A 24,953-nucleotide genomic window follows, 5' to 3' on the forward strand; every position below is an offset into this window, starting at 1 on the left:
AAGTTTTACTTTTAAGACAATACAGTGTGATTACTGTGTTAGGTCTTTCTTTTGAACAACCTTTTTCTTTGAACAGATGTTGTAAATCATTAGCAACATGAATGTTATCTTACTTAGAATAGATATTGCTTGTAACAGCGATCAAAGATAATTAGCCCATGTGTATTATCACTCTCAGAAATATCACATGTGTAAAGAAATGTAACTAATGTTATACATATTGTTTACATGAGGGATTGACTAAAAAAAGTTTGTGTGAACATTATTTTATTATGTTTCATTGCTTGAGCATAAGAAGTGAAATGTATTTTGTCAAAAGTCTAACTTAGTGAACTATTGAACAAGAACAAAATGTTCTTTGTTGCGAGGCCTTAACGGGAAACAGATGGCCAGCAACTCAAAAGGGGAAAAACACCCTTTCTCCGCAATGATGCTATGATTTCTCAGTAAAAAGCAAAACAAGAAGCTATTTGGCCAAGAACAGAAAACAGATGGCCAGCAGCTCGAGAAGGACAATGCCTTTTCTCGGCAGTAGAAGGACATGTTGCCATGTTTTTTGCAAAACATGAAGTAAATAGATGCAGACTGGCTGGAAAGTCCCAACCACAGGGAAATTTCCATTTGTTCAGAACTTTCCACATTTACGGGAATGTTCCATGATCTCATTGCTTGTGAGACGAGGTTATAAAAGCCAGCGTCTCGAAGCAACATTGCTCTTTCTCAACCATTAGGTGTGTGGTGCAGTAGTGTGTGTAGATGTCTTTTTTCCACTTTGCAACTTTTGCTCAGCCTAAAGGATTATTTTTCTTCTTCTTCTTTTTTGGACATCTTTAAATTATAGCGATGATAAGGTAATTTTCTAGAAGAGACACACTATTGCGCAGATAGATTGAGCCAGTTGAGCGTCTTTAATTCTTCGCTATTCCAAAATTATCTTGTCAATAATTAGACTTTGTGTATTTTTAAGACCGATCACTTTGAAGTTCACCTCAATTAGACTTAGTATTTAATCGCATTTAAACATTTTATTATTACTATTTACCATCCTTACAATTTTATTGATTATTATAATTTTACTATCTATCAAAGATTGTAACTTTGAATGTCTTGAATTTGTTGGGACTTTGCTGTAACAATTCCAACGTGTGATTTATCTGATTACTGATTGTATTCCATGCAAAGCTGGAATGATTATTGATTGATGATCATTGTTTGAATTATTACGATTGTCATTAAATCTCTTAAATTGTATCTATCTTTGTCATTCTTATGAACCCATTATTATTATTTATTATTATTTATTATTTATAGCAACATCATCCAATGCATATCCATTAGTTAACAATATGCCTAAACATTAAAATTGTCTGTATTAAGCAATTAAACAGCCAAACAATGCATACAATACACATTCACACATTTCATCATTAGAATAGTAAGCATACTAACCGAAATAACTAACTAGTGATCATCAACGTGACATCACTCACGAGAACATATTTAGGCTATTATGTACAGCAGTTACCTGACACGAACCTGACTTATTAAACTCACCTTTTAACATTTACACACAACAAGAAAGAAAAGAAAGCACGTCTCTCGCTGTCAACACGTAGCGCTCGAGGAGCGTTCAATGCCTGCTCACAGTGTGGGACATCTCAGCCCTACATCAAAACTCAATGAATTTATCAAATGCGAACAATTACTAATAATAAAACAAGGTGAGATTTCTAACAAAGTATTTCTTAATAAAGCGTGTTTTACTCCGAATAACCTTTCACCACAATCCGATTCTGAAAGCCACAGAAAGTGACGTGAAGTCTTGAATCGGCAGGTAGACGACCGAAGGACAATCCTCGCAAAAGTAGCGGTAATGTTCGTTATAACAACAGCCAGGGGGTGGCAAACATAGATGCAAAGAAATATGTTACAGAAATAGTGTAACGAATTGGGTTATCTGTGTTGTGGTCGAATTTGTGTCTTGCCAAGTTGTGTTATTTCCGAGGTTAATGAATGCATCGTACGGCTTGCTTGAGGGGAGGGCATGCGAGCGAGAGTAGCGGAGGACGAAGAGGAGAGCTTCACTGAACGGTTGTCGTACTGTATTGGCGTCGGCTGCGGCCCACAGTAGCCGGTTGGACTAATAAAATAATAATAGATAATTAAACTACGTCTGTGTTCTTGGAAGACGCTACAATATATTTTAACGCGTAACGTCATCAGCAGGTGCGAAGGACCCGATCACTTCTGCTACCCACACCGGCTTGCTGCGGGCTGGATCTAATAATAAAGCAATATCATCCCAGGGGCCCTAGAAAACCTTCTTGCAGGCCACATCCGGCCCGCGGGCCTTGACTTTGACATTTGTGCTTTAAACGGAGAGTGGGCCATAGAGACCTTTCCCGATTGGTCCCTCGGGTAAGCGAGTAACCTGTCCACCTCACCTCCTCCACTGCCCCACGACCCAACTGTCCTTACTAACTACTACAACAGCACTCTCTCCACCTGTCTCAATCAAATCGCCCCTATCAAAACCATATTTGTCTCCTTTATTCACTCAGCCCCCTGGTTCACCCCGGAACTCCACAAACTAAAAACCCGCAAACGCCAGCTTGAAAGACTGTACAAAAAAATCTGGTTTAACGGTCCATCACATTGCACTGATCACCTTTAGCTATACAAGACAGCCCTCAACTCCACCCCTTCCGCCTACTACGCCAACCTCATTTGCACCGATTCCAATAACCAAAAGGCACTCTTCTCCATCGTCAACAAACTCCTCAAACCCTGTGATAACATTTCTACCTCTTTCAACACTGAAAAATACAATTTATTCTATCCTTCTGTCAAACTAAAGTTGATATCCTCCACTCCTCACTAACCACCACTCCCTCCTCCCCTCTCTTCCTACCTACCTCTGTCCCTCCTACCACTGCGCCCCTCTCTAAATTCACACCCGTGCCGAGCTCACCAAAATCATCTCTACAATGAAATTGTCAACCTGCATACTGGATCCCATTCCATCATGCCCCGTCAAGCACTGCTTTCCCACCATCTCTCACCTCATCACCAATATAGTTAACTTCTCCCTCAACTCTTCCTCCATTCCCTCCTCACTCAAACTTGCTGCTGGTACCTCATCATCAAAAAACCCGGACTCAACCCTGACATCTTCAGCAACTTCCGATCCATCTCCAATCTCCCCTTCCTGTCCAAAATTATAGAACGTGTCGTCGCATCCCAAATCAAAGCCCACCTCGACAATAACCAACTCTTCGAACAATTTCAATCTGGATTTCGCACACAACACAGCACTGAAACCGCCCTCCTCAAAATCACCAATGACCTCCTCCCCTCCTCTGACTCCCACTCTCCATTCTCATCCTCCTCGACCTCACAGCTGCCTTTGACACCAGCAACCACTCCATCCTACTCTCTCACCTACAATCTGTCAACATCACCGACAAAGTCCTCACCTGGCTTCACTCCTACCTCACACACAGAAAACAATTCATCCACAACAACAACTGCTCCTCATCCACTGCCCCCTTGTCCCATGGTGTCCCCCAGGGCTCTGTGCTCGGTCCTCTTCTCTTCATTCTCTACCTTCTCCCCCTCGGTCAAATTATCCGTCACCACGGTCTCCGCTTTCACTGCTGCGCCGATGACGTCCAATTGTACATCTCCACTAAATCAATCACCTCTACTATCCACTCCACTCTGTCCAACTGTCTTTCTGATATTTGATAATGGATGCAAACAAACTTTCTTTTCCTCAACTGCTCTAAATCCCACCTGCTGTTAATTGGCCCAAACTCCCTCACACAAACTGCCTCCAACTTTAACCTTACTCTTGACAACTCCACCCTGTCCGCCTTCTCTCACTGCCGCAACCTTAGTGTCCTCTTTGACAATAATCGTTCTTTTGATCAACACATTACCCAAATCACCAAAACTGCTTTCCTTCACCTCAGGAACATTTCTCGCCTCCGCCCCTCACTTTCCTTCACTGCCGCTCAAACCCTCATCCATGCCTTCATCACCTCCCGCCTTGACTACTGTAATAGCATCCTCTACAGCACAACCTCCAAACTCCTCAATAAATAACAATACATGCAAAAGCTGCTGCCCGCCTTCTCACTCACACCCGTTCCCGTGATCATATCACTCCCATCCTCAAAAACCTCCACTGGCTCCCCGTTCCCCACCGCATCCAATTTAAACTCCTCCTACTCACCAACAAAGGCCTTCACAACCAGGCCACCTTCTACCTCTCTGATCTTCTCCACTCATACACTCCTTCCCGCACCCTCCGCTCCTCAAATGCGAACCTCCATGCCATCCCACCGACCAAGTGCAAAACCTGGGGGGACCTCTCTGTTGCCGCCCCCACCCTCTGGAACTCCCTTCCACAACACATTCGTAACTGCGACGCTTTAATATCTAATTTCATGGAGACATCACTAACTATGACGTCACGTCATACCCGTGCGTAAAAAATGAATTATCTGAGCCGTGGCTGAATTACTACGCTCGCCATCAATGTCCACATTATGCTTCATGTTTCAAGTGGGATTAAATTAAAGTCAAATATAAAGTCAATAGTGTTGCTCAAAACAATTTTGCAGATTTGATCCCCTGCTGCCAGCACTTTCCTGCTGATTTTGCAGGGTATCATTCGAAATATCAGTGAAGTGAAGTGTTCTGTTCGTATTTGTCAGTTTTTTGCCCGGAAGCGTATGCATTCCCAGTCATCAAAATTGTAATCACCAAATAGAGTAAATGATTAAATCACTTTTTTTTTTAATTTGTAATTTTCTGGCCTTAGAGCAATACTACTTCACGTTTATTTATCAGAAAATCTGACTGTGGCAGGTTTAAGGCTAAAACAGGCCCTTGAGTAATTTGTGTACCTCTAATACCAAAATATTCAATAGGCAGCCCTAGTGAGTTTGATATGGTTGCTCATATAATCCAGAATCTGAAAATCTATATCTATCATATAATCTGTAATATGTCATGTCATGTCATCTTCCAAACCGCTTATCCTATACAGGGTCGCGGGGAGTTGCTGGAGCCTATCCCAGCCGTCAATGGGCGAAGGCAGACTACACCCCGAACTGGTCGCCAGCCAGTCGCAGGGCACACATAGACACTGTCACTGAGCGGGAATCGATCCCACGCTGCCCGCACACAACTCAGGCGTGTGTACCACTACACTATCAGTGGACTAATCTGTAATAATCTATAATAATTTAAGATAAAATAAGAGAAGATAAGAAGGCCTTTATTGATCTCACAGTCGGGACATTTTCAGTGTTACAGCAGCAAAGATATAGGTCACACAGGGACGGCGGCATAATGTAGCCATTGATGTATAACATTAACGGCAAACATTCAGAATCAAACCTAAGTAAATATACGCAGTATGTGTTTAGACACATGTATATACACACCAACATACATCTACATAAAAAGTATGAAGAAATACTCATTTTAGCCTATACATAGTACAGAGGAAAAATACTCTAAGTAAGTGACAGTGCTGCAGTGCTGCAGTGAAATGTAAGGAACAGCATTGGATAAAGATAAAACTAGACCAACAGTATTGGGGAATGTTGAGTATTGCACGATATAAACTCAGGTGCAGGACTGCTCATTTGCACTAATGTCCGCCAGTTTGTAGAGACTACACAATGTTCTGGTTAAACAGTCAGACAGCAGCAGGCAAGAAGGAGCGGCGGAATCGCTCCTTTGCACAGCGAGGGTGTAACAGTCTGTCACTGAAGGAGCTGTGGAGTGCTGTTAGGGTGCCCTGGAGGGGGTGGGCCGGGTTGTCCAGCATTGATGACAGCTTGACCATCATCTTACTGTCCCCCACTGAGTCCACAGTGTCCAGGGAGCAGCCCAGGACAGAGCCGGCCCTCCTGACCAGTTTGTCCAGCCGCTTCTTGTCCCCCGGGCCGATACGCCGCCTGCCCAGGTGACCACTCCCTGGAAAATGACCGATGCAGCCACTTAGTCATAAAAGTTCCTGAGGAGTGTCCCCTGAACCCCAAAAGACCTCAGTCTCCTGAGTAGGAAGAGTCTGCTCTGACTCTTCCTATAGAGGCGTCTGTGTTGTCGCTCCAGTCCAGTTTATTGTTCAGATGAACACCCAGGTACTTGGAAATTGAGACTCTCTCAACATCTGTTCCCCGAATATTCACTGATGCAGGTGCAGAGTAATGGCACCAACCGAAATCCACCACCATTTCTTTGGATTTCCCTGCATTGATCACGAGGCGGTTCTGCTGGCACCAGTCCATAAAACCCTGAGTAAGTTTTCTGTACTCCCGATCATCTCCGCCTGTGATGAGGCCGACAATCGCAGAGTCGTCAGAGAACTTCTGCAGGTGACAGGTAGGGGTGTTATAGTTGAAGTCCGAGGTGTAGAGGGTGAACAGGAAGGGAGCCAAGACAGTTCCCTGTGGGGCCCCCGTGCTACAGAGGAGCACGTCAGACACACAGTCCTGTGTCCTCACATACTGTGGCCGGTTTGTGAGGTAGTCCTGGATCCATGTGGTGTGGTGGTGGGCCATTCTTGCCCCCTCCAGCTTGTCTCCCAATAGGGATAGTGGATGGTGTTGAAAGCAATGGAGAAATCAAAGAACATGATCCTCACAGTGCTCCCCGCCTTCTCCAGGTGGGAGAGTAAAGTGTGGAGGAGGTAGATGATGGCATCATCTACACTGATGCCAGGCTGGTATGCGAACTGGAGTGAGTCCATTGAGGAGCTCATCAGGGGGCGCAGGTGGACGAGGACCAGTCTCTCCAGGGTCTTCATCAGGTGAGACGTCAGCGCCTGGTCTGAAGCTGGTCTGAAGCTGTTGAGCTCCTTCGGGTGGGGGGTCTTTGGCACCGGGACCAGGCAGGATGTTTTCCACTGCTGGGGGACTCTGCCCAGCTTCAGGCTCAGGTTGAACGTGTGCTGGACAATTCCACACAGCTGGTCTGCGCAAGATTTGAGGAGCTGGGGGCTGATGCCATCTGGACCCGCTGCCTTCCTAGCCTTCATCTTCTTCAGCTGGTTGTTCACCTGAGATGTTTTGAAGGCCAAGGCTGGGCAGGAGGGAGTGGTGGCTGTCTGGTGTAGCTGGGAGCTGGAGACTGTGGACAAAAGGGGGGGGGGGGTGACACACCCAGCAGGAGGTGTAGGTGGAGGCTGCAGCAGGAGAGACTGAGTGGGGGCAGGCATCTGATCGAACCTATTGAAAAAGAGGTTCAGCTCATTTGCCCACTGCAGGTCCCCCCCAGTCCGGGTCTTGGGTTGTCCGTGGCCTGAGATGGCCTTCAGGCCCCTCCAGACTCCCCTGGCATTACTCTGCAGCAGCTGCTCCTCCATCCTCTTCCTGTAGGACCTTTTCCCCTCTCTGATCCTCCTCCTCAGCTGGCGCTGCATAATCTTCCGCTCCTCTTTGTTGCCTGACGCAAAAGGCCTCTTCTTCTCCTTCAGGAGAGCTTTATGTCACGTGTGATTCAGGGTTTGTTGTTGGAGAAACACCTTACTGTCCTCGTGGGTATGGTGTTCTCCACGCAGAAATGTATATAGTCTGTAACAGTGTTCGTTAGACTACTAATGTCCTCCCCGTGAACATTGCTCAATACTTCCCACACAGTTGTGCTGAAGCAGACCTTTAAGACCTCCTCGGCCTCTCCAGACCATCTCTGAACCGTGCAGGTCACAGCTGGCTGCCTGCGGACCAGAAGTTTGTACACAGGCTGGAGAGTCAACAGGTTGTGATCAGCTTTGCCCAGCGGGGGGAGGGGCAATGATGTGTATGCCTCCTTGGTGTTGGCATAGAAATGGTCCAGTGTTTTATTGTCTCTGGTGTGGCCGTTGACATACTGTGTGAATGAAGGCAGAGAGGAGGAAGGTGAGGCATTGATTGAAGTCACCAGAGATGAGTAGCAGGGCATTTGGGGGCTGTGTTTGTAGACTGCTCACGGCTGCAGTTAAGACATCACAGGCTGTGTTGCCGTTGGCAGCGGGGGGACGTAAACGTTCACCGCGATCACATGACTAAACTCTCGCGGGATGCAGAATGGCCTCATGCCAACAGCTAGCAGCTCAATATCCCTGCTGCAAAGCTGCTCCTTAATCGTGATGTGCCCAGGATTACACCAACTATCGTTCACAAACACAGCCAGCCCTCCTCCTTTCCTCTTACCACTCTCCAGCGTCCAGTCCATGCGTATGATTTGGAAGCCGTCCAATTCTACGACCGCGTTCGGCGTTAGCGCTGTTAGCCACGACTTCGTGAATAGCATCAGGCTAGCCTCCCGGAAGTCCCTCTCATGCCGGGTAAGCGCCGCTAGCTCGTCCATCTTGTTGGGAAGAGATCTAACATTACCAATGATAACAGACGGGAGGACGGGATGGTATCGTCTCCTCCTTTCCCGGCGTTTAAACCCCAGCACGAGATCCCCGTTTCTTCCTCCTCAGCTCACGGGGGATATCGGGTCTCGCCCCGGGAGCCAGCGCGGGGTTAGCACGGTGCTAACAGCTGATTCCGGCTGTAAACAATGGGGGCGCGGCTCCGAGCCAAGTCGGCGGACACGATCACGCAAGAAATTGCCACCAGCAGCAGCAAGAATACCGCAGTTTGGGTGTCCATTGCTACGCAAGTTTACGACTATCAACTATGTGAAAAAGGTATGAGGTAGAGTAATAGTAAGGTACAAAAACACACGAAAAGGCTTACCGGTGAGCCAGAGCTGCTGTAGCGGGCTGCCACTCACGCGGCGCCGGAAATATCTTTAATATAAATATAAATATCTTTAATCTAATAATTTAAACATCTAAGGGAGCTGCCATTTGGGAATACAGGAAGTACTTGAGACGTTTGAAGGCTGTATATTAGTAGCTGCTAACACATCAACATGCAGAAATTAAATCTGCCCTGTGCCTAAACACAGAAAATGTATTCTATTCAGATGATAATGTACATCGATGTAATTTTCTCAATCAAAATTGAGTATGCACCAAGACCATGGTATTATACTGTGTGCTGTCACACAAACACTGTAGCTGCGCTTCAAGCACCTTAACTCATTCACTGCCAGACATTTTCAGACCCTTTTTTACCCTCGCGTTTGAAGAAAAATTGAAAAAAATATAAATAAGTTCCTGGGCTTGTATGGCTGGACTGTGAAAAGTAAATTTGTCAATGGCATGGAATGAGTTAATTAAAAAAAAAAACACAGTTGAATGATTGATCCAAATTTTTTTTAGATATTCATAATATTTTGTTTTAGAAAATAGAGCCGTTGTAACAGTCTTGGAAACATGAATATTTTTCCATACGATACGTTCCATTTTCCACACTTGACCTGGAAATGTATTCAATCAAAATAATTCTTTTCCACACTTGTGTAGGAACACATACATTTAAATAAATCAATTTTTTGGTTGTGTCTTACAGGTTCTGGATTGAATTCAATGGGTGCTGGGTCTTTGCAGCTGCAGATGCTGCCATATCCTTCCACTTTGCTGCAGAAGAGCTTCCTGCGCCTGTTCCACTCTGTGTCTGCCCAGTGGCACTCTGCTTCTGAAGAGACAGTCACATGCAGGAGATTGAAGTTGGATCAAACTTAGGACCTTTTCTGCATTTTTAATTTCATCAATATTAGAATGAGCATCAACTGGTCATTCTTAATGTTCATGACCAGTGACGGCTGGTGGAATTTTCGCCTGGTTTGGGGCGCTATAAGTAAATAAATATAGATAGATTTTGTTATTTCTTTTCTGATTGTATTATTGCCCAGCGTGAGAAGGGGTAGGCTCCAGCACACCCGCGGCCATCCCGGGGATAAGATGTACAGAGGATGGATGGATGATTATATTATTTTAATTGCCGCCATAACTCCTCGAAAAAACTCTGGATAGCCGCCGATGACTCACGACACCATCACGTCTATTCTGATGCATAAGAGACGGAGAATTGGATTTTAAAAAAAAGAAAATGACGTTATACGCTCTCCGGCTTTAAAGGGAGAAACACACGACAACAGCGCTCCCGGCTTTTGTGGTAGAAAAGGGCTTGTGCATTCCCGGCATTAATGGCTTAAGACCCACGCTAAAAAATGCAGGGGAACGTAACATGTTTGAGTTCCTCCACAAATTGACTCGATTCACAACAGTGCATTATCAAGTAAGTGCCTCAATATTAAATGTTATTAGTGTTAGCAGCCAAACACAGCATTGTGAACTACGATGACCATGATAATTTGCGCCGCTGAGCCAGTAGGAACAGATGACAATAAAATGACTGGCCGATCCTATTTTTTGTCCCTGCTGCTATGTACAAAACACAATATTGTGCATTTTTTTTCACCATTTTTTTTTCAATATCTAAGTTTTTATACAGTATTGTGAGTTTTCTTTATATCGCCAACATCCCCACAATATTGTGATATTTATCCTATCGTGAGGTTCATATCGTGATATCGTATTGTGACGTTTGGATAGCGTTACATTCCTACACAATAGGTCATAGGTGTCAAACTTGGGTCCTCAAGGGCCGCTTTCCCAGCATGTTTTCCATCTCTCCTTGCTGCAACATACCTGATTCAAATGATCACTCATCAGCAAGCTCTGAAGGAGCCTGATACTGTCCTGATCATTTGAAACAGGTGTGTTGCAGCTGGAAAAATTGGAAAACATGCAGGAAAGTGGCCCTCGAGGACCGAAGCTTGACACCTGTGCCCTAGAAGCAGTGTTTAGAACCACCAGTGCTGACTGTGCATGTCAAACGTTTAACAATAGCCATAATAGATACATGGAGTAAATTCACAAAAAGAAATGTTTACATTTTAAAAGTTGTTTAGTTAAAACAATAATACACCTTAATGATAATATTTGAAATTTCAAATGTTTTGAGTTACCTTCAGAAGCAGTGAGCTGCACGTCTGTTTTAAGAAGAACCGGATCACCCCACGTGGAAAGAGCAGGAGATTTTGAATGCTTTTCACCATATACTTGACCTAGAAATCCAAATGCACAGTTTGTTGGTCAAGATACAAAAATTACAGCTTCATGAAGTGCTTTAAGGCAGACTCTCAATTTCAGTGCATGTATGAAATTTTACCATTTTGAACAGGAATTAAGAAATCACTGTTTTATACCCAAGTCAGATATTAATAGAACATACTATTCAACCAATTTTTTATCTGTTCACGGTGTTCCTACTTCGTTATTCAAGCTAAATTTAGTATGTTTTGTAGTGTTGTTCCGATACCGCATTAAAATGCTGGTATCGGCATCGTATTCGGCACGTATTCTGTGTGTATGTTACAACATAGGGCTGTGCAATCGAAATTCAATTACATTTTCGATTATTACACTCCACGATTACAAAATTGGCATAATCGTAAAAAAACTATTATTAATACTAATTTTGAGTATGCGAACACGAGTTACTCCGCCGCGCCGCCCTCTCCAAGCTGGCTAGCCAGCCAGCCGCTCCTACTCAACGTTTTAACAGAGTAACAGACCTAAAAATGGCACAAAACCCGCCACAGGAACGACTTGTTAACAAACAAGGCAAATCAAAATCGCTTATTTGGTTACATTTTGGGTTCGCCGTGTAAGACGATGAGCAAAGACGTATAAAGTGCCAGTTGTCTCTGCACCCACCGGCAACGTTTGGTTTACGATGATGTTATGATACACCAAAGCAAGAAAACACAGAGTCAGATTTGGCGTCGTGCGCAATGCAAATCTCAGTCGTTGAATCACTGTATGCAGCAACCCCCACCCATCAACACCGGAGAGACACAAAAAGATAAAAGAATCTATTGCCCGGACAAGCCTTCCAAATGTTTAGGGCACAGACTCCACTTCGCAATCGGCACGAGTTATTTATTTTAAATAACATATCTAATGCAAATATACACTACTTTTAATAGCACAAAAATAGAAACCATGCTAAACATTATTACTGTTACATTTCTTGTGTAGTCTATAATATTAAGTCAAATTTTTGGTGTTTGTTTTTGTTTCAAATAGCTTCAAATGCAATTTGCAAACATATTATTGATCATTATATTGTAATACAGTTTATATATGGCCTATGTACTGTAATATAGAAGCATTGTATAGATTACGTACTAGTATGTAACAGTCAACATTTACCTGTAAGTTAGTTTGACCCAATCAGCATATTAAATTTATAATTTAACAGAAGCAAATTACTTAAATATTACTTTAAAAACAAAACAAAAAAGGCTGCAGACAAAGGTCTAAATGTATAGATGAATAGCAAATCTGTTATTCTGTCAAAATTGGCAAATTACTCCAGGCAGTTCACTACTTTGGCAATTTATTAGTGCATAGCAAGTTAACTCCAATGCTCTGTTTGTTTATTCAAGGAAACCATACTTTAATTTATAAATTTGCACTTTTTACATTTTTTTCAAATAATTAATTGAATAAATATTGTTAGGTCCAAAACGAAAGACTTAAATTATTATCGTGTTTCAAAGAATTTTGTCTTAATATTTTTTACATGTTTAAACCTGTTCTTGTTTTGTAGCAAAAACTAATCATTTGAATAATCGTGATTTCAATTATGACCAAAATAATTGTGATTAATATATTTTTCATAATTGAGCAGCCCAATTACCACAGATACTTCACAATTGATGATTTAAATCTGAATAATTTTACATTCAAGTGAGTATGCAATTCTTTAGAATTACAAGAAAAATAGCGCTTTTATTTTGATTTTTCAAATGGAAATTTATCGGTGCAGTATCGGCATCGGCCAGTATCGGCCGCAGCCAGGTAGCGGAATCGGTATATCAGGGCCCAAAAAGTGGTATCGGAACAACACTAGTTTTAAGACCTATTCATGACCCTAACTAAAAAAACAACAAACTATGGACTATATGCACGCACATTTCTGCGTTCGATGTCGTAAGGCACCGAACCTTCCGGTGCAGGGTAGACACTGTAGCAGAGTGTTCATGATGTAACTCTAGCCTTAAATTCGTAACCGACTCAAAAAGAACAGGGACCGCTCCTTTGTTTAACACTAGGACCACCTGAATTCTGATACTTAGATCTCCTAGAGCCGTCATTTTTCTTAGATGTGACAGTCTAAAATGCTTAATGTTCATGTAAAAAACCTTAATGTGGCTAAATGTCAGCAAACTACGACCGATCACTACTTAAATACTGTGGCGATTGCTTTGATATTTTCAGAGATTAAAGTGGTCATAAGTGGAGAAAAGCATGTGAATTTTGGTGACAATTGGTCATAGTTTTCCAAGATTAAGCCACGTTAAGCTTTTTTACATGAAGAGTGTTAGACCATTTTGACGGCTTGTGCTTTGGCAAAGACGTCATCGCCTAAAACGATGATTAATCTCTGTTTGAGTAGCTATTAAAGGTATTTTATTTATTAAAAGTCTGTTCTGAGTACATTTGAATGTAAATTATGTACTTTAGCTCCTCCCCTGGGACCACCAGTTCATCGAGTCCCGTCATTCCCCCTCTTGGATCATTGGGTAAGAACCTCTCATCAGAAAGGCCACCGCATTGGCCCCGCCAAGAACCTTTCGTATTGGCCTCCGGGTTGCCCATCTAACTGGCGCTGTCAAGAACCACTCGTCTGGCCTCTGGGTTGACCACCTTACTGGCACCGTCAAGAACCTCTCGTCTGGCCTCTGGGTCGCCCACCAGACTGGTCCCACCAAGACCCTCTCGTCTGGCCTCCTGGACACTCTTTTACATGCATCTGTCTCGTTGGGTTATTGTGTCCACCTGTGCTCGGTTACCAGATCCCTTGAGTTGCTCAATCAGCTCCCTCTAACACTTTGTATCTTGTCCAGGTGCCAAATTGTGGAGCAGGTTAGGGTTAGGGTCCACCACTCAGAATCAAGCGGAACGCAGTCAGACAAGCGGAGCGGTCATTGAAGACACACTACAACGGGCGACGAGGAACAGCTTTTTAAAAGACTTCTCGTCCTCCATCCGTCCGTCCACAAAATGGGCATCCATCGGGGACGGACGCACAGACCGTTCTGTTCCTTGGACGAATGCCCATCTCAGGCTATTTTACTTACCGGTAATTGTATCATCAATGGTCCATCTAGTCACTTATATCATGAAACCTAATCATATCACTAGGCTTCCATCCTTCAGTCTTGTGTTGGGATGTCAAACGTTGAATATTCAATGAGATTTTATACTCCCCAAAGGCTTAAATAATAAACATTAATAAGTATTTTAGTACCTCAAGACTTTAATCAGCAGTGTGTAAAAAATGTTACATGTTTTAATGTTCAATTGTTCTAAAATGTTCAAAATGTATATTTTATTATTATTAAAATCATTCTAAGTAGTATCTTTATAGTATTTTGTTGAACTGATACAGATAAAACTAATTTAAAGTTGTTTTGCGGTCAGCTATTATTTCACTGCTTTTTACTGTTTTACGTTTTTGGCGTAGTATTGGTTCCTTTTTTTGTCTTTATTAAAATTTTATATAAAACAACTGACATGTTTTGTCAGCCGCTACTGTTGCAATCAAAGTTGTTACAGCAAATTATGTTGCAAATACAGTATATATTCGGTCACTGTAAATCTTAATATCAACAAAACTACAATATGACAGTTGAGACAACAATAGATCAGCAAATATGGTCATGCTGCACCACCCTAAAAAAAGGTGCGACCAAATCTGTGCTGGTGCAACCAACTGAAAAAATTGGTCGCAGTGCTACCAGTGCTAAAGTTAATGTAGAGCCCTGCTATTACAAGCGCGGAATTGTAACCAATGGTAATTTATGCATGAAAATGCTTATAATAAAAAAAAATAAAAATAAAAAAAAAAGACTTCTGCTGATGTAAACCCTAAATAGAACTTATCACATCGTCTGTATTTTACAGTTACACCAATTGCCTTTTTAATTGTTCAAGAAACTACCTCCTTTCTTCACCACCAGAGTCCACATGTCCCTCCAGCTCAGAATGAGAGACACCTGGCTACCCAGACTTTTTAGCAAGTTCTTGGCAGCATCCTTGAGATGGAACGTGCCCTCGTCCTGCACACAAATAATGCATATAAAAAAGTGGACAGTAAAAGCAAGATCGAGGTTGTTTGGTTACCCATCCATTATCTCCCGCTTATCCGAAGTCAGGTCGGGGAGGCAGCAGCTTCAGCAGGGAAGCCCAGACTTCCCTCTCCCCAACAACATCTTCCAGCTCTTCCGGAAGGATCCCAAGGCGTTCCCAGGCAAGCCGGGAGACATAGTCTCTCTAGCGTGTTCTGGGTCGTCCTTGGGGTCTCTTGCCGGTGGGACATGCCCGGAACATCTCACCAGGGAGGCGTCCAGGAGGCATCCTAATCAGATGCCCGAGCCACCTCAACTGGCTCCTCTCAACGCGGAGGAGCAGCGGCTCGACTCTTGAGTCCCTCCCGGATAGCCGAACTTCTCACCCTATCTCTAAGGAAGAGCCCAGACACCCTGCGGAGGAAACCCATTTCGGCCGCTTGTATCCGAGATCATGTTCTTTCGGTCATGACCCACAGCTCATGACCATAGGTGAGAGTAGGAACGTAGATCGACCGTTAAATTGAGAGCTTCACCTTTTGGCTAGGCTCCTTCTTCACCACGACAGACCGATACAGGGTCCGCATCACAGCAGACGCTGCACCGATCAGCCTGTCGATCTCCCGCTCCATCTTACCCTCACTCGTGAACAAGACCCCAAGATACTTGAACTCCTCCACTTGGGGCAGAATCCCATCCTCGACCTGGTCTCAGATTTGGAGGTGCTGATTTTCATTCCGACCGTTTCACACTCGGCTGCGAACCGCTCCAGCGAGAGTTGGAGATCGCGGCTTGAAGAAGCCAACAGTACCACATCATCTGCAAAAAGCAGAGATGCAATACTGAGGCCACCAAACCGGACCCACTCGACACCTTGGCTGCGCCTAGAAATTCTGTCCGTAAAAGTTATGAACAGAATCGGTGACAAAGGGCAGCCTTGGCGGAGTCCAACCCTCACTGGAAACGAATCCGACTTACTGCCGGCAATGCGGACCAAACTCTGACATCGGTGGTACAGGGACCGGACAGCCCTTATCAGGGGGCTCGGTACCCCGTACTCCCGAAGCACCCCCCACAGAACTCCCCGAGGGACACGATCGAACGCTTTCTCCAAGTCCACAAAACACATGTAGACTGGTTGGGCGAACTCCCATGCACCCTCGAGGACCCTGCTGAGGGTGTAGAGCTGGTCTACTGTTCCACGGCCGGGACGAAAACCACATTGCTTCTCCTGAATCCGAGATTCGACCTTCCGATGGACCCTCCTCTCCAGCACCCCTGAACAGACCTTGCCGGGGAGGCTGAGGAGTGTGATCCCTCTGTAATTGGAGCACACCCTCCGGTCCCCCTTCTAAAAAAGGGGGACCACCACCCCGGTCTGCCAATCCAAAGGCACTGTCCCCGATGTCCACCCGATGTTGTAGAGACGTGTCAACCATGACAGCCCCTCAACATCCAGAGCCTTTATGAACTCCGGGCGGATCTTATCCACCCCCGGGGCTTTGGCACCGAGGAGCTTTTTGACTACCTCGGTTACTTCAACCCCAGAGATAGGAGAGCCCACCTCAGAGTCTCCAGGCTCTGCTTCCTCAGTGGAAGGCGTGTCAGTGGAATTGAGGAGGTCTTCGAAGTATTCTCCCCACCGATCCACAACGTCCCGAGTTGAGGTCAGCAGCACCCCATCTCCACTATAAACAGTGTTAATGGTGCACTGCTTCCCTCTCCTGAGACGTCGGATGGTGGACCAGAATTTCCTCAAAGCCGTGCGGAAGTCATTTTCTATGGCCTCCCCGAACTCCTTCCACACCTGAGTTTTTGCCTCAGCAACCGCCAGAGCTGCATTCCGCTTGGCCAGCCGGTACCTGTCAGCTGCCTCCGGGGTCCTGCAGGCCAAAAAAACCCCAATAGGACTCCTTCTACAGCTGGACAGCATCCCTTACCGCTGGTGTCCACCAGCGGTTCGGGGATTGCCGCCACGACAGGCACCGACCACCTTGCAGCCACAGCTCCGATCGGCCGCCTCAACAATGGAGGCACGAAACATGGTCCACTCGGACTCGATGTCCCCCGCCTCACCTGGGACGTGGGAAAGGTTCTGCCGGAGGTAGGAGTTGAAACTCCTTCTGACAGGGGATTCTGCCAGACGTTCCCAGCAAACCCTCACAATATGTTTGGGTCTGCCAGGTCGGACCAGCATCTTCCCCCACCATCGGAGCCAAGTCACCACCAGATGGTGATCAGTTGACAGCTCCGCCCCTCTCTTCACCCGAGTGTCCAAAACATGCGGCCGCAAGTCTGATGATACGACTACAAAGTCGATCATCGAACTGCGGCCTAGGGTATCCTGGTGCCAAGTGCACATATGGACACCCTTATGTTTGAACATGGTGTTCGTTATGGACAATCCGTGATGGGCACAGAAGTCCAGTAACCGAACACCGCTCGGGTTCAGATCGGGGGGGCCCGTTCCTCCCAATCACACCTCTCCAGGTCTCACTGTCATTGCCCACGTGAGCATTGAAGTCCCCCAGCAGAACGATGGAGTCCCCAGGTGGAGCGCCTTCCAGCACACCCTCCAAGGACTCCAAAAAACTTTCAAAAACATCCCTGTGTACTTTTGGCTTTTCTGTTCATAAGTACTGGTACTACTGCTATGATAAAGATGAAGTCATGTCCAACATGTTTCCATTTTTCTTTTTTTTCTTTTTTTAATGAAAAAAGCTTTTTAATGGCAACTTTGTCTATTTAAATTAACAGATTACGTAAGTAAATTAACACAGTATGAATAATACTAATTTAAAAAAAGAGTCAGTGAATGTTTAACTATTTAGTGACTTAAGTTGCTTTGACTTCTCTCTTCCACTAGATGTACCTAATGTTGATTTCACTTTTCGCTTCATGAAGATTCACCCGCCAATCTCTACTGGAAATTAATTTCCTGGATCAGCATTTCTTGTGTTCAATATACACACAGCACATAAGATCATTATTTTATTGATTTCGACTGTCTGGTATGTACTACTGTAACATATTATTGATTTAGTTGCCAATTGATATTTTCATTTTTTTATATTAATTTGGGGATTGCATACATTATTTTGTATTTATTATTTTTCTAAAATGCTCTAATATTGTTTTGTGAGTATATATTTATTTATTTATATTGTGCTTGAGTATTTATTCCTTTTTGAGTTATTTGGTATGGCACATTTCCTGAGCGAAGAAGAAATGAGAGAGAGAGGGCGAGGCTGTTCGTATCTGAATAAAGACGCAACTTGGTTGTCTTAAGCAAGGAAGACGCCAGAGGAAATACATAAAGTCAAACCTATATTGTAACCCGCCATACCACGGCCTCCGAAGATAAGGAAGAACAACTTTTAAGGGTTACACTACGAACTCGTACGTCACAACTATCACCGGGGTAGGGGGACTCTGTGTGTCAGCTGAGCAATTCATCCTCATCGCCTATTTTTTTAAGCAGATGTAACGCCTCCTACACGCTAAATCTTTTTTTATTTAAAATATACAGTATAGTTCGTGGTGACCAGCAGCCTTTAGCGATGCAGCCGCTGGTGCTATGGAAACCTTAATCATACGATATAACGCTGATAATAACGCGTTTAACTGACACCAATATCTACATAGGTGTATAGAGGCCCATTTCCAGCAACTCTCACGCCAGCGTTCTAAAGGTACAAGGTGTTTGTCCATTGCGTCAGAAGGCTCAAGGGTATTAGAAAACCCTTGTGCAATCATCATTAGCACTGTTGGAAACAGTTTAGCTCAATAGAGAAGGTAGGGAGTAGTACACGCCATTGTAGTATTTCTGGCAATTTCTCGCATGGAATAGCCTTAATTTCTAAGAACAAGCTTCTGTAGTGCTAATGATGATTGCACAAGGGTTTCCTAATATCCTTCTGACGCAGTGCACAAACACCTTGTACCTTTAGAACACTGGCGTGATAGTTGATGGAAATGGGCCTTTATAGACCTATGTAGATATTGCACCAAAAACCAGACATATGCAGCTAGAATTGTCATTTACCATGTTAACGTATAATGTATGTATAATGTAATAATGTATAGAATGTATTCCTGATTAGTTTAAAGTTATCGGCATTGAAAAAAAAAACAGCTTTCCTTTAAAAAAATAAGGAAATTTCTTGGTGACCCCAAAGTTTTGAATGGTAGTGTATATACTACCGGTATATATATACTTTTGCTTTGGAATCTTGGCTTGTACAGTGGGTAGGGAAAGTATTCAGACACCTTGAATTTTTTCACTTCCTGTGCTATTGCAGCCAATTGCCAAATCAAAAAAGTTGATTTTATTTCTCATTAATGTACACTCAGCACCCCATCTTGACAGAAAAAAACATAAATGTAGTAATTTTTGCAAATTTATGAAAAAGAAAAACTGAAGCATTCAGAGCCTTCGCAGCGACCTTCACATCTAACTCACATGCTGTCCATTTCTTCTGATCCTCCTTGAGATGGTTCTGCTCCCTTATTGGAGTCCAGCTGTGTTTAATTAAACTGATTGAGCTTGATTAGGAAAGGCACACACCTGTCGATATAAGACCTTACAGCTCACAGTGCATGTCAGAGAAGATGAGAATCATGAGGTCAAAGGAACTGTCCAAGGTGATCGGAGACAAATCTGGCCATGGTTACAAAAGAATTTCTGCAGCACTCAAGGGTCCTTAGAGCAGAGTGGCCTCCATAATCCTCAAATGTTAGACGTTTGCTCAGCCAAACTGAGCAATCGTGGGAGGAGAGAAGAGCCTTGCTGAGAGAGGTAAAGTAGAACCCAAACAACCTGTGGCTGAGTTCCTGAGATGCTGGAGGGAGATGGGAGAAAGTTACACAAAGTCAACTATCACTGCAGCCCTCCACCGGTCGGGGCTTTATGGCACAGTGGCCCGACGGAAGCCTCTCCTCAGTGCAAGACACATGAAAGCCTGCCCGCATAGAGTTTGCCAAAAAAAACACATGGAGGACTCCCAGACTTTTGGTGTTAATTCTAAGCGATATGTGTGGAGGAACCCAGGCACTGCTCATCACCTGCCCAATACAATCACGAAAGTGAAACATGGTGGTGGGAGCATCATGTTGTGGGGATGTTTTTGCAGCTGCAGGGTCAGGACGACCGGTTGCAATTGAAGGATGATGAATGCGGCCAAGTATTGTACAGAGATACCCTGGGGGGAAACCTCTTCCAGAGTGCTCAGGACCTCAGACTGGGCCAAAGGTTCACCTTTCAACCGGACAATGACCTGAAGCACACAGCTAAAATAACAAAGGAGTGGCTTCAGAACAACTCTGTGACCGTTCTTGACTGCCCCAGCCAGAGCCCTGACCTAAACCCGATTGAGCAGCTCTGGAGAGACCTGAAAATGGCTGTCAAACAACGTTCACCATGAACAGAACTGGTGAGGATCTGCAAGGGAGAATGACTCAGGATACACAAATCCAGGTGTATCATTCCAAGAAGACTCATGGCTGTACGAGCTCAAAAGGGTGCTTCTACTCAATAAAATGTGTCAGGGTCTGAATACTTATGACCATATGATATTTCAGTGTTTCTTTTTTAATAATGCAAAATAATAATTGCAAAAATGTCTACATTTCTGTTTTTTCTGTCAAGATGGGGTGCCGAGTATACATTAATGAGAAATAAAATTAACTTTTTGGATTTTGGCAAATAGGTGCAACGACACAGAAAGTGAAACATTTCAAGGGGTCTGAATACTTTCAGTGCCCACACTTATGTGAAGTGTTAAGTGACACTTAACTGAGACAATGTGAACCAGTTACCTACCTTAATGGTAAAGATAAGAACTCGACCTCGGGTCACCATGTTGAGGAAGAGGATCATTGCTTCATCCTCATGGGGTGAGTAGGTGTCAAAGATTCTCTTGGCCATCACGTGGCCCTAGGAAACATAAAATTGGGAAGTATTTATCTCCACCACGTTGATTTTGACCCATTGGGCCATTACCAGAATTATACTAAACCTACTGGAGAAACTCTTTCAATTTAAAAAAGGTATCACACTACCTCAAGCATCTTGAGGTAAAAAGTTGCTTTTCACCGGGACAGTTAAGATGGTTGGCCATTTAAGCAAATGACATTGAGCCTGCACGCCCGCACCTAAAGTAGGTGCGTTAGCATTTGTCGATTCAGCAGCCATGTAGGTTCCAAGCACCGGATCACATCTTTCACCAAGTGCCAGCGATAACACTTGTAAAATCTTTATTTTGGGAAAGCAGAAAATAATTCCTGTAATCCTATTCATGACGTAATTGGGAAAAGCCCCAGATCAGCCGCCGTTTAGTGTTACTGGATTTCAATTTTCTGAAAGATGGCTGCAAAGCTTTAAAATTTTTGCTCTGAAAAAACAACAACAACGATTTAGTAGAAGTAGAAGGTGAGTAAGAATCTGTCAGACACTTTGAAGAAATGTTAGTCGATGTGCTGAGGTACCTGTATGAAAAATGTCACCTAATTTGCATATTCAACCATTTTTTGCATCAGTCAAAACTGGCTGTCTACTTGTAAATGCAGCCGTATTGCATTTGCAAATGCAGGCGTGATTTTGATCCGGTACAATTCAAATCTGTCTGTATCAAAAAAGTTAAAAACTGGTCCGGAAAAAGATATGCGATATAAAGGTAAAATCTTACTGTTGCCTGGTTGAGAACAATCACGTGGATTCCTCTGCCTTGCTCTCGCATATCATCCTCTAACACCTGCAGGAAAGCAGCAAAACACTGACAACATATTGTAGTTAAACAATGGAGGGAAACTTTTGGTTCATGTAAATCTACATTTAATATTAGTTGTACCTACAGTAAAGGGAGTGCGTTTCCAGGGTGCAATGTGGAAGCAAGTAAGGAGTGATAGCGGCCCTTTACATTTTTGTCCTTTTACAATCACTTGGATTACTTTTACACAGGTGTTCAACAAGTCAAATTTCTGTCTCGGTTATTATTTACTAACATATTGGCAACTGTTAGTTAAAACTATAAAAATGATCGAGCTGTTACGCGGCATAAATATGATGCAAATGTTATTACTCAGACAATTCATCATGCTTTTTAACTCACAGTGGTGCCATCCACTGCAACATAGACTTTGGACCGGCTGGAGTACACCTCGATGTCAAGAACTTTGCGCCCATTTGTAGGTCTGCGAGGAGTCTCCATGTTGGGCATCACATCCTCTAAAAGAAAAGCATTCACAAGTTACACCGCAACCATAGTGTATAATTATACAACACGTAATTGAAATGAACAATACCGTATTCTTGAGCTGCTGCTTCTTCATTGGCAACTCTTCTCGTGTCCAAGATGAGTTTAATATTGACTACGACAGTTACCAGTAGAAACAGTACAGCGCCAGCCTGTGAAAGAAAAATTAAACAAGCTGCATAATCACATATATGTTTTTCAAGTTTGTAGTTGTGACTTTGATTATGATTACCTCATGATGTTAAAAATTACATAAGGATTTTATATCAAACTAAAAATCACTAAATTTACAGTAGTTTAACCTGAGAAAAACAAACTATCAACTAACTCTCACACCACTCCAAGGAATCAGTGGGGCAACACAATGTCTGATTTATTTAATCTTCAGTCAAATAAGTATATATATGAGACTCAAAATACAAACTGAGAAAGATTAATTGTACACTACGGTACAATCACAGCAAATCCTAGATTACATTCAAATATAACCCCGCGTGTTCTATGAGCAGCATATGCAAAATTTCCCAATAATATTATGCGAAAACAAAAGCAACTAAGCAATCCTGTTGCCCAAAATGGTTTTACGGCAGAATCTGCACTACAACCAATAAAAACATAGTGGCACAAGACGCACGTGGCAAGTTTGTGTGAATAAAAGTGAATTATTATAACAAATGAAACTTTCGTCTCACCTGACAGAAACGTCGAATAGTCCTCTTATTGAATAGTTTGTATTTATAAGTGAGATACAAGCTTCTTTGCTGGCGGGGTATGAATGGCTTAGCTCGGGGGTTGGGAGTCCACGTCTCCATTCCGCTACAAATCTCAGACCACCTTGCCTTGCTCCTCCTCGTAATCCCGTGGTAAAACTGACATTTAGTCACATCCTCGTCTGCAAATACACAGATCACCGCTGGAAATGTTTTTCACGAATGGATGTAACACAAAAGTGTTGCCATGATCACTGCCAGACTACCCAGAAGAATAAGGTCCCAGATTTAGACGAACTATATGCATGTTTTATGTTTGAATCAAATACAAAATTTGCAAAACTTTGCACTACCATTTGTAACTCATTGGCCGTAGAACAATCAAATAGGGTAAAAGAGCTACTGTGTTTCTGCAACATGCTATTTACTAGGGTTCTGTCGCAGAATCCGTGACGTCACTCAAAAGACACTGTCTTTTCTTCCCCGGTTTACTGGCTGAACGCAAACACGTGTATAGTGGATACTGCCCCCTACTGGGAAATAATTACCAGTTCATGCGCTCTACAAATTGATTGATGTGGTTTAATATACAATTTAAAGTGTGAATTTATTAAAACAATATTTGGAAGCTGTCGGGGTAAAACAAACCACAATGTATCCCCTATATTTGTTCGATGTCACGATCTTCATGTTTCAATCCAAAGTTTTTTATTACAAACGAATATGCCATGTCATGTCATCTTCCAAACCGCTTATCCTATACAGGGTCGCGGGGAGGTGCTGGAGCCTATCCCAGCCGTCAACGGGCAAATGCAGACTACACCCCGAACTGGTTGCCAGCCAGTCGCAGGGCACACACAGACACCGTCACTGAGCGGGAATCGATCCCACGCTGCCCGCACACAACTCAGGCGTGTGTACCACTACACTATCAGAGACCTACAAACGAATATATGTATTCTATAGCTCTAAAAGTTAAACATGTATTGACGTTGCAACGGCCTCTTGAGCATTCATAATCACCTTGGAACATGGTAACCACTCACAGATTTCCCTTTTTTGTCTTCTACCCTTTTCAATAATTCAATACCCTCAAATTATTGCTCAGTGAAGGGTAACAGAAAACAAACAAATATCTTGGCATGTAGCCTACTGTTCATGAAGTAGCATTTTTCTTTGTGAATATGTTAACATGGAGTTGAAGTCTGTAGCCCTTTGCAATTCCACCTGGCAGTTTTACCTGAACGAAAGGTGTACCAAATTAAATTTGATGCTGTACTTGAACCATTTGGAGTATTGGCATAGTTTTGGTCTCTTTTTGAAGATAACATGAATTGAATTTTTCTCCTCAACTGTCAGAATCTTTTTAAGTGCTACTGGCACGGAATTATGGAAGTCCGAATACATAGAAGGTCGTGGGTCGTCCGTGGGTCGGCCTTCTTTTATGTATTCATATGCATTAAAAACTGTAATGCACGTGATTTTATTTTTCTCGTCACATGCGAGGTCTGTCAAAGTTTGGAAGTCAGCCAAAAATTTAAAAATCCTGCCGCGTGAACCAGGCTTTATTGTAAAGAAAATGTTGACTTCCTCTTTAATACAATCTGATTTTATTTTCATAACTACTTGTGGTTTCCCTTCCATAGAAAACATAACGATGTGAGACACGTCTTTGTATTCCATATTAAAAAGATAAATGTTATTTCTTGATGAATGAAATGGCAACATCCAACAGATCTCATTAAGAATGAAAATATGTGTGCACTTCACCGTACTGTTGAAGAGGGTACACAAAGTCCAATAGCAATCTCCAAGTTTCATGTTTTACTGCACCATAAAAGTTGAACTGATATTCTGGTGCCGCACCCGGAGCAACAAGTTGCATAAAATG

At 43.3% G+C, this 24,953-nt stretch overlaps 1 protein-coding gene and 1 long non-coding RNA gene across 9 annotated transcripts in view; one reads left to right on the forward strand and one right to left on the reverse strand.

Moving 5' to 3' along the window:
- Positions 1–24,953, reverse strand: part of pomgnt1 (protein O-linked mannose N-acetylglucosaminyltransferase 1 (beta 1,2-)) — an 82,101-nt gene that overhangs the window by 55,539 nt on the left and 1,609 nt on the right. For 4 of the 8 annotated variants that reach the window (XR_015088993.1, XR_015088994.1, XM_086047507.1 and 1 more), the window contains exons 1-8: positions 23,045–24,497; positions 22,402–22,504; positions 22,209–22,324; positions 21,786–21,851; positions 20,921–21,034; positions 14,973–15,090; positions 10,927–11,025; positions 9,463–9,590 (exon numbers count right to left, since the gene is read on the reverse strand). Coding sequence is in view for 4 of the 8 variants with exons in the window: in XM_086047507.1 (XP_085903633.1) it covers positions 9,463–9,590; positions 10,927–11,025; positions 14,973–15,090; positions 20,921–21,034; positions 21,786–21,851; positions 22,209–22,324; positions 22,402–22,504; positions 23,045–23,164 (864 nt within the window). In the remaining 4 variants the exon portion in view is untranslated. Of the gene's footprint in view, positions 1–9,462; positions 9,591–10,926; positions 11,026–14,972; positions 15,091–20,920; positions 21,035–21,785; positions 21,852–22,208; positions 22,325–22,401; positions 22,505–23,044; positions 24,503–24,953 lie in introns of those variants that run through there. The other 4 variants (XR_015088995.1, XR_015088996.1, XM_086047505.1 and 1 more) reach the window with 3 other exon arrangements.
- LOC147138025 (uncharacterized) lies at positions 276–9,779 on the forward strand. The gene is made up of 2 exons (XR_015088999.1): positions 276–851; positions 9,465–9,779. It is a non-coding gene; the product is annotated as an uncharacterized LOC147138025 (long non-coding RNA).

This window comes from Filicampus tigris, chromosome 12 (genome assembly GCF_054856515.1).
Source record: "Filicampus tigris isolate MCC_2025a chromosome 12, RoL_Ftig_1.0, whole genome shotgun sequence".
In the NCBI taxonomy this organism is placed as follows: Eukaryota; Metazoa; Chordata; class Actinopteri; order Syngnathiformes; family Syngnathidae; genus Filicampus; species Filicampus tigris.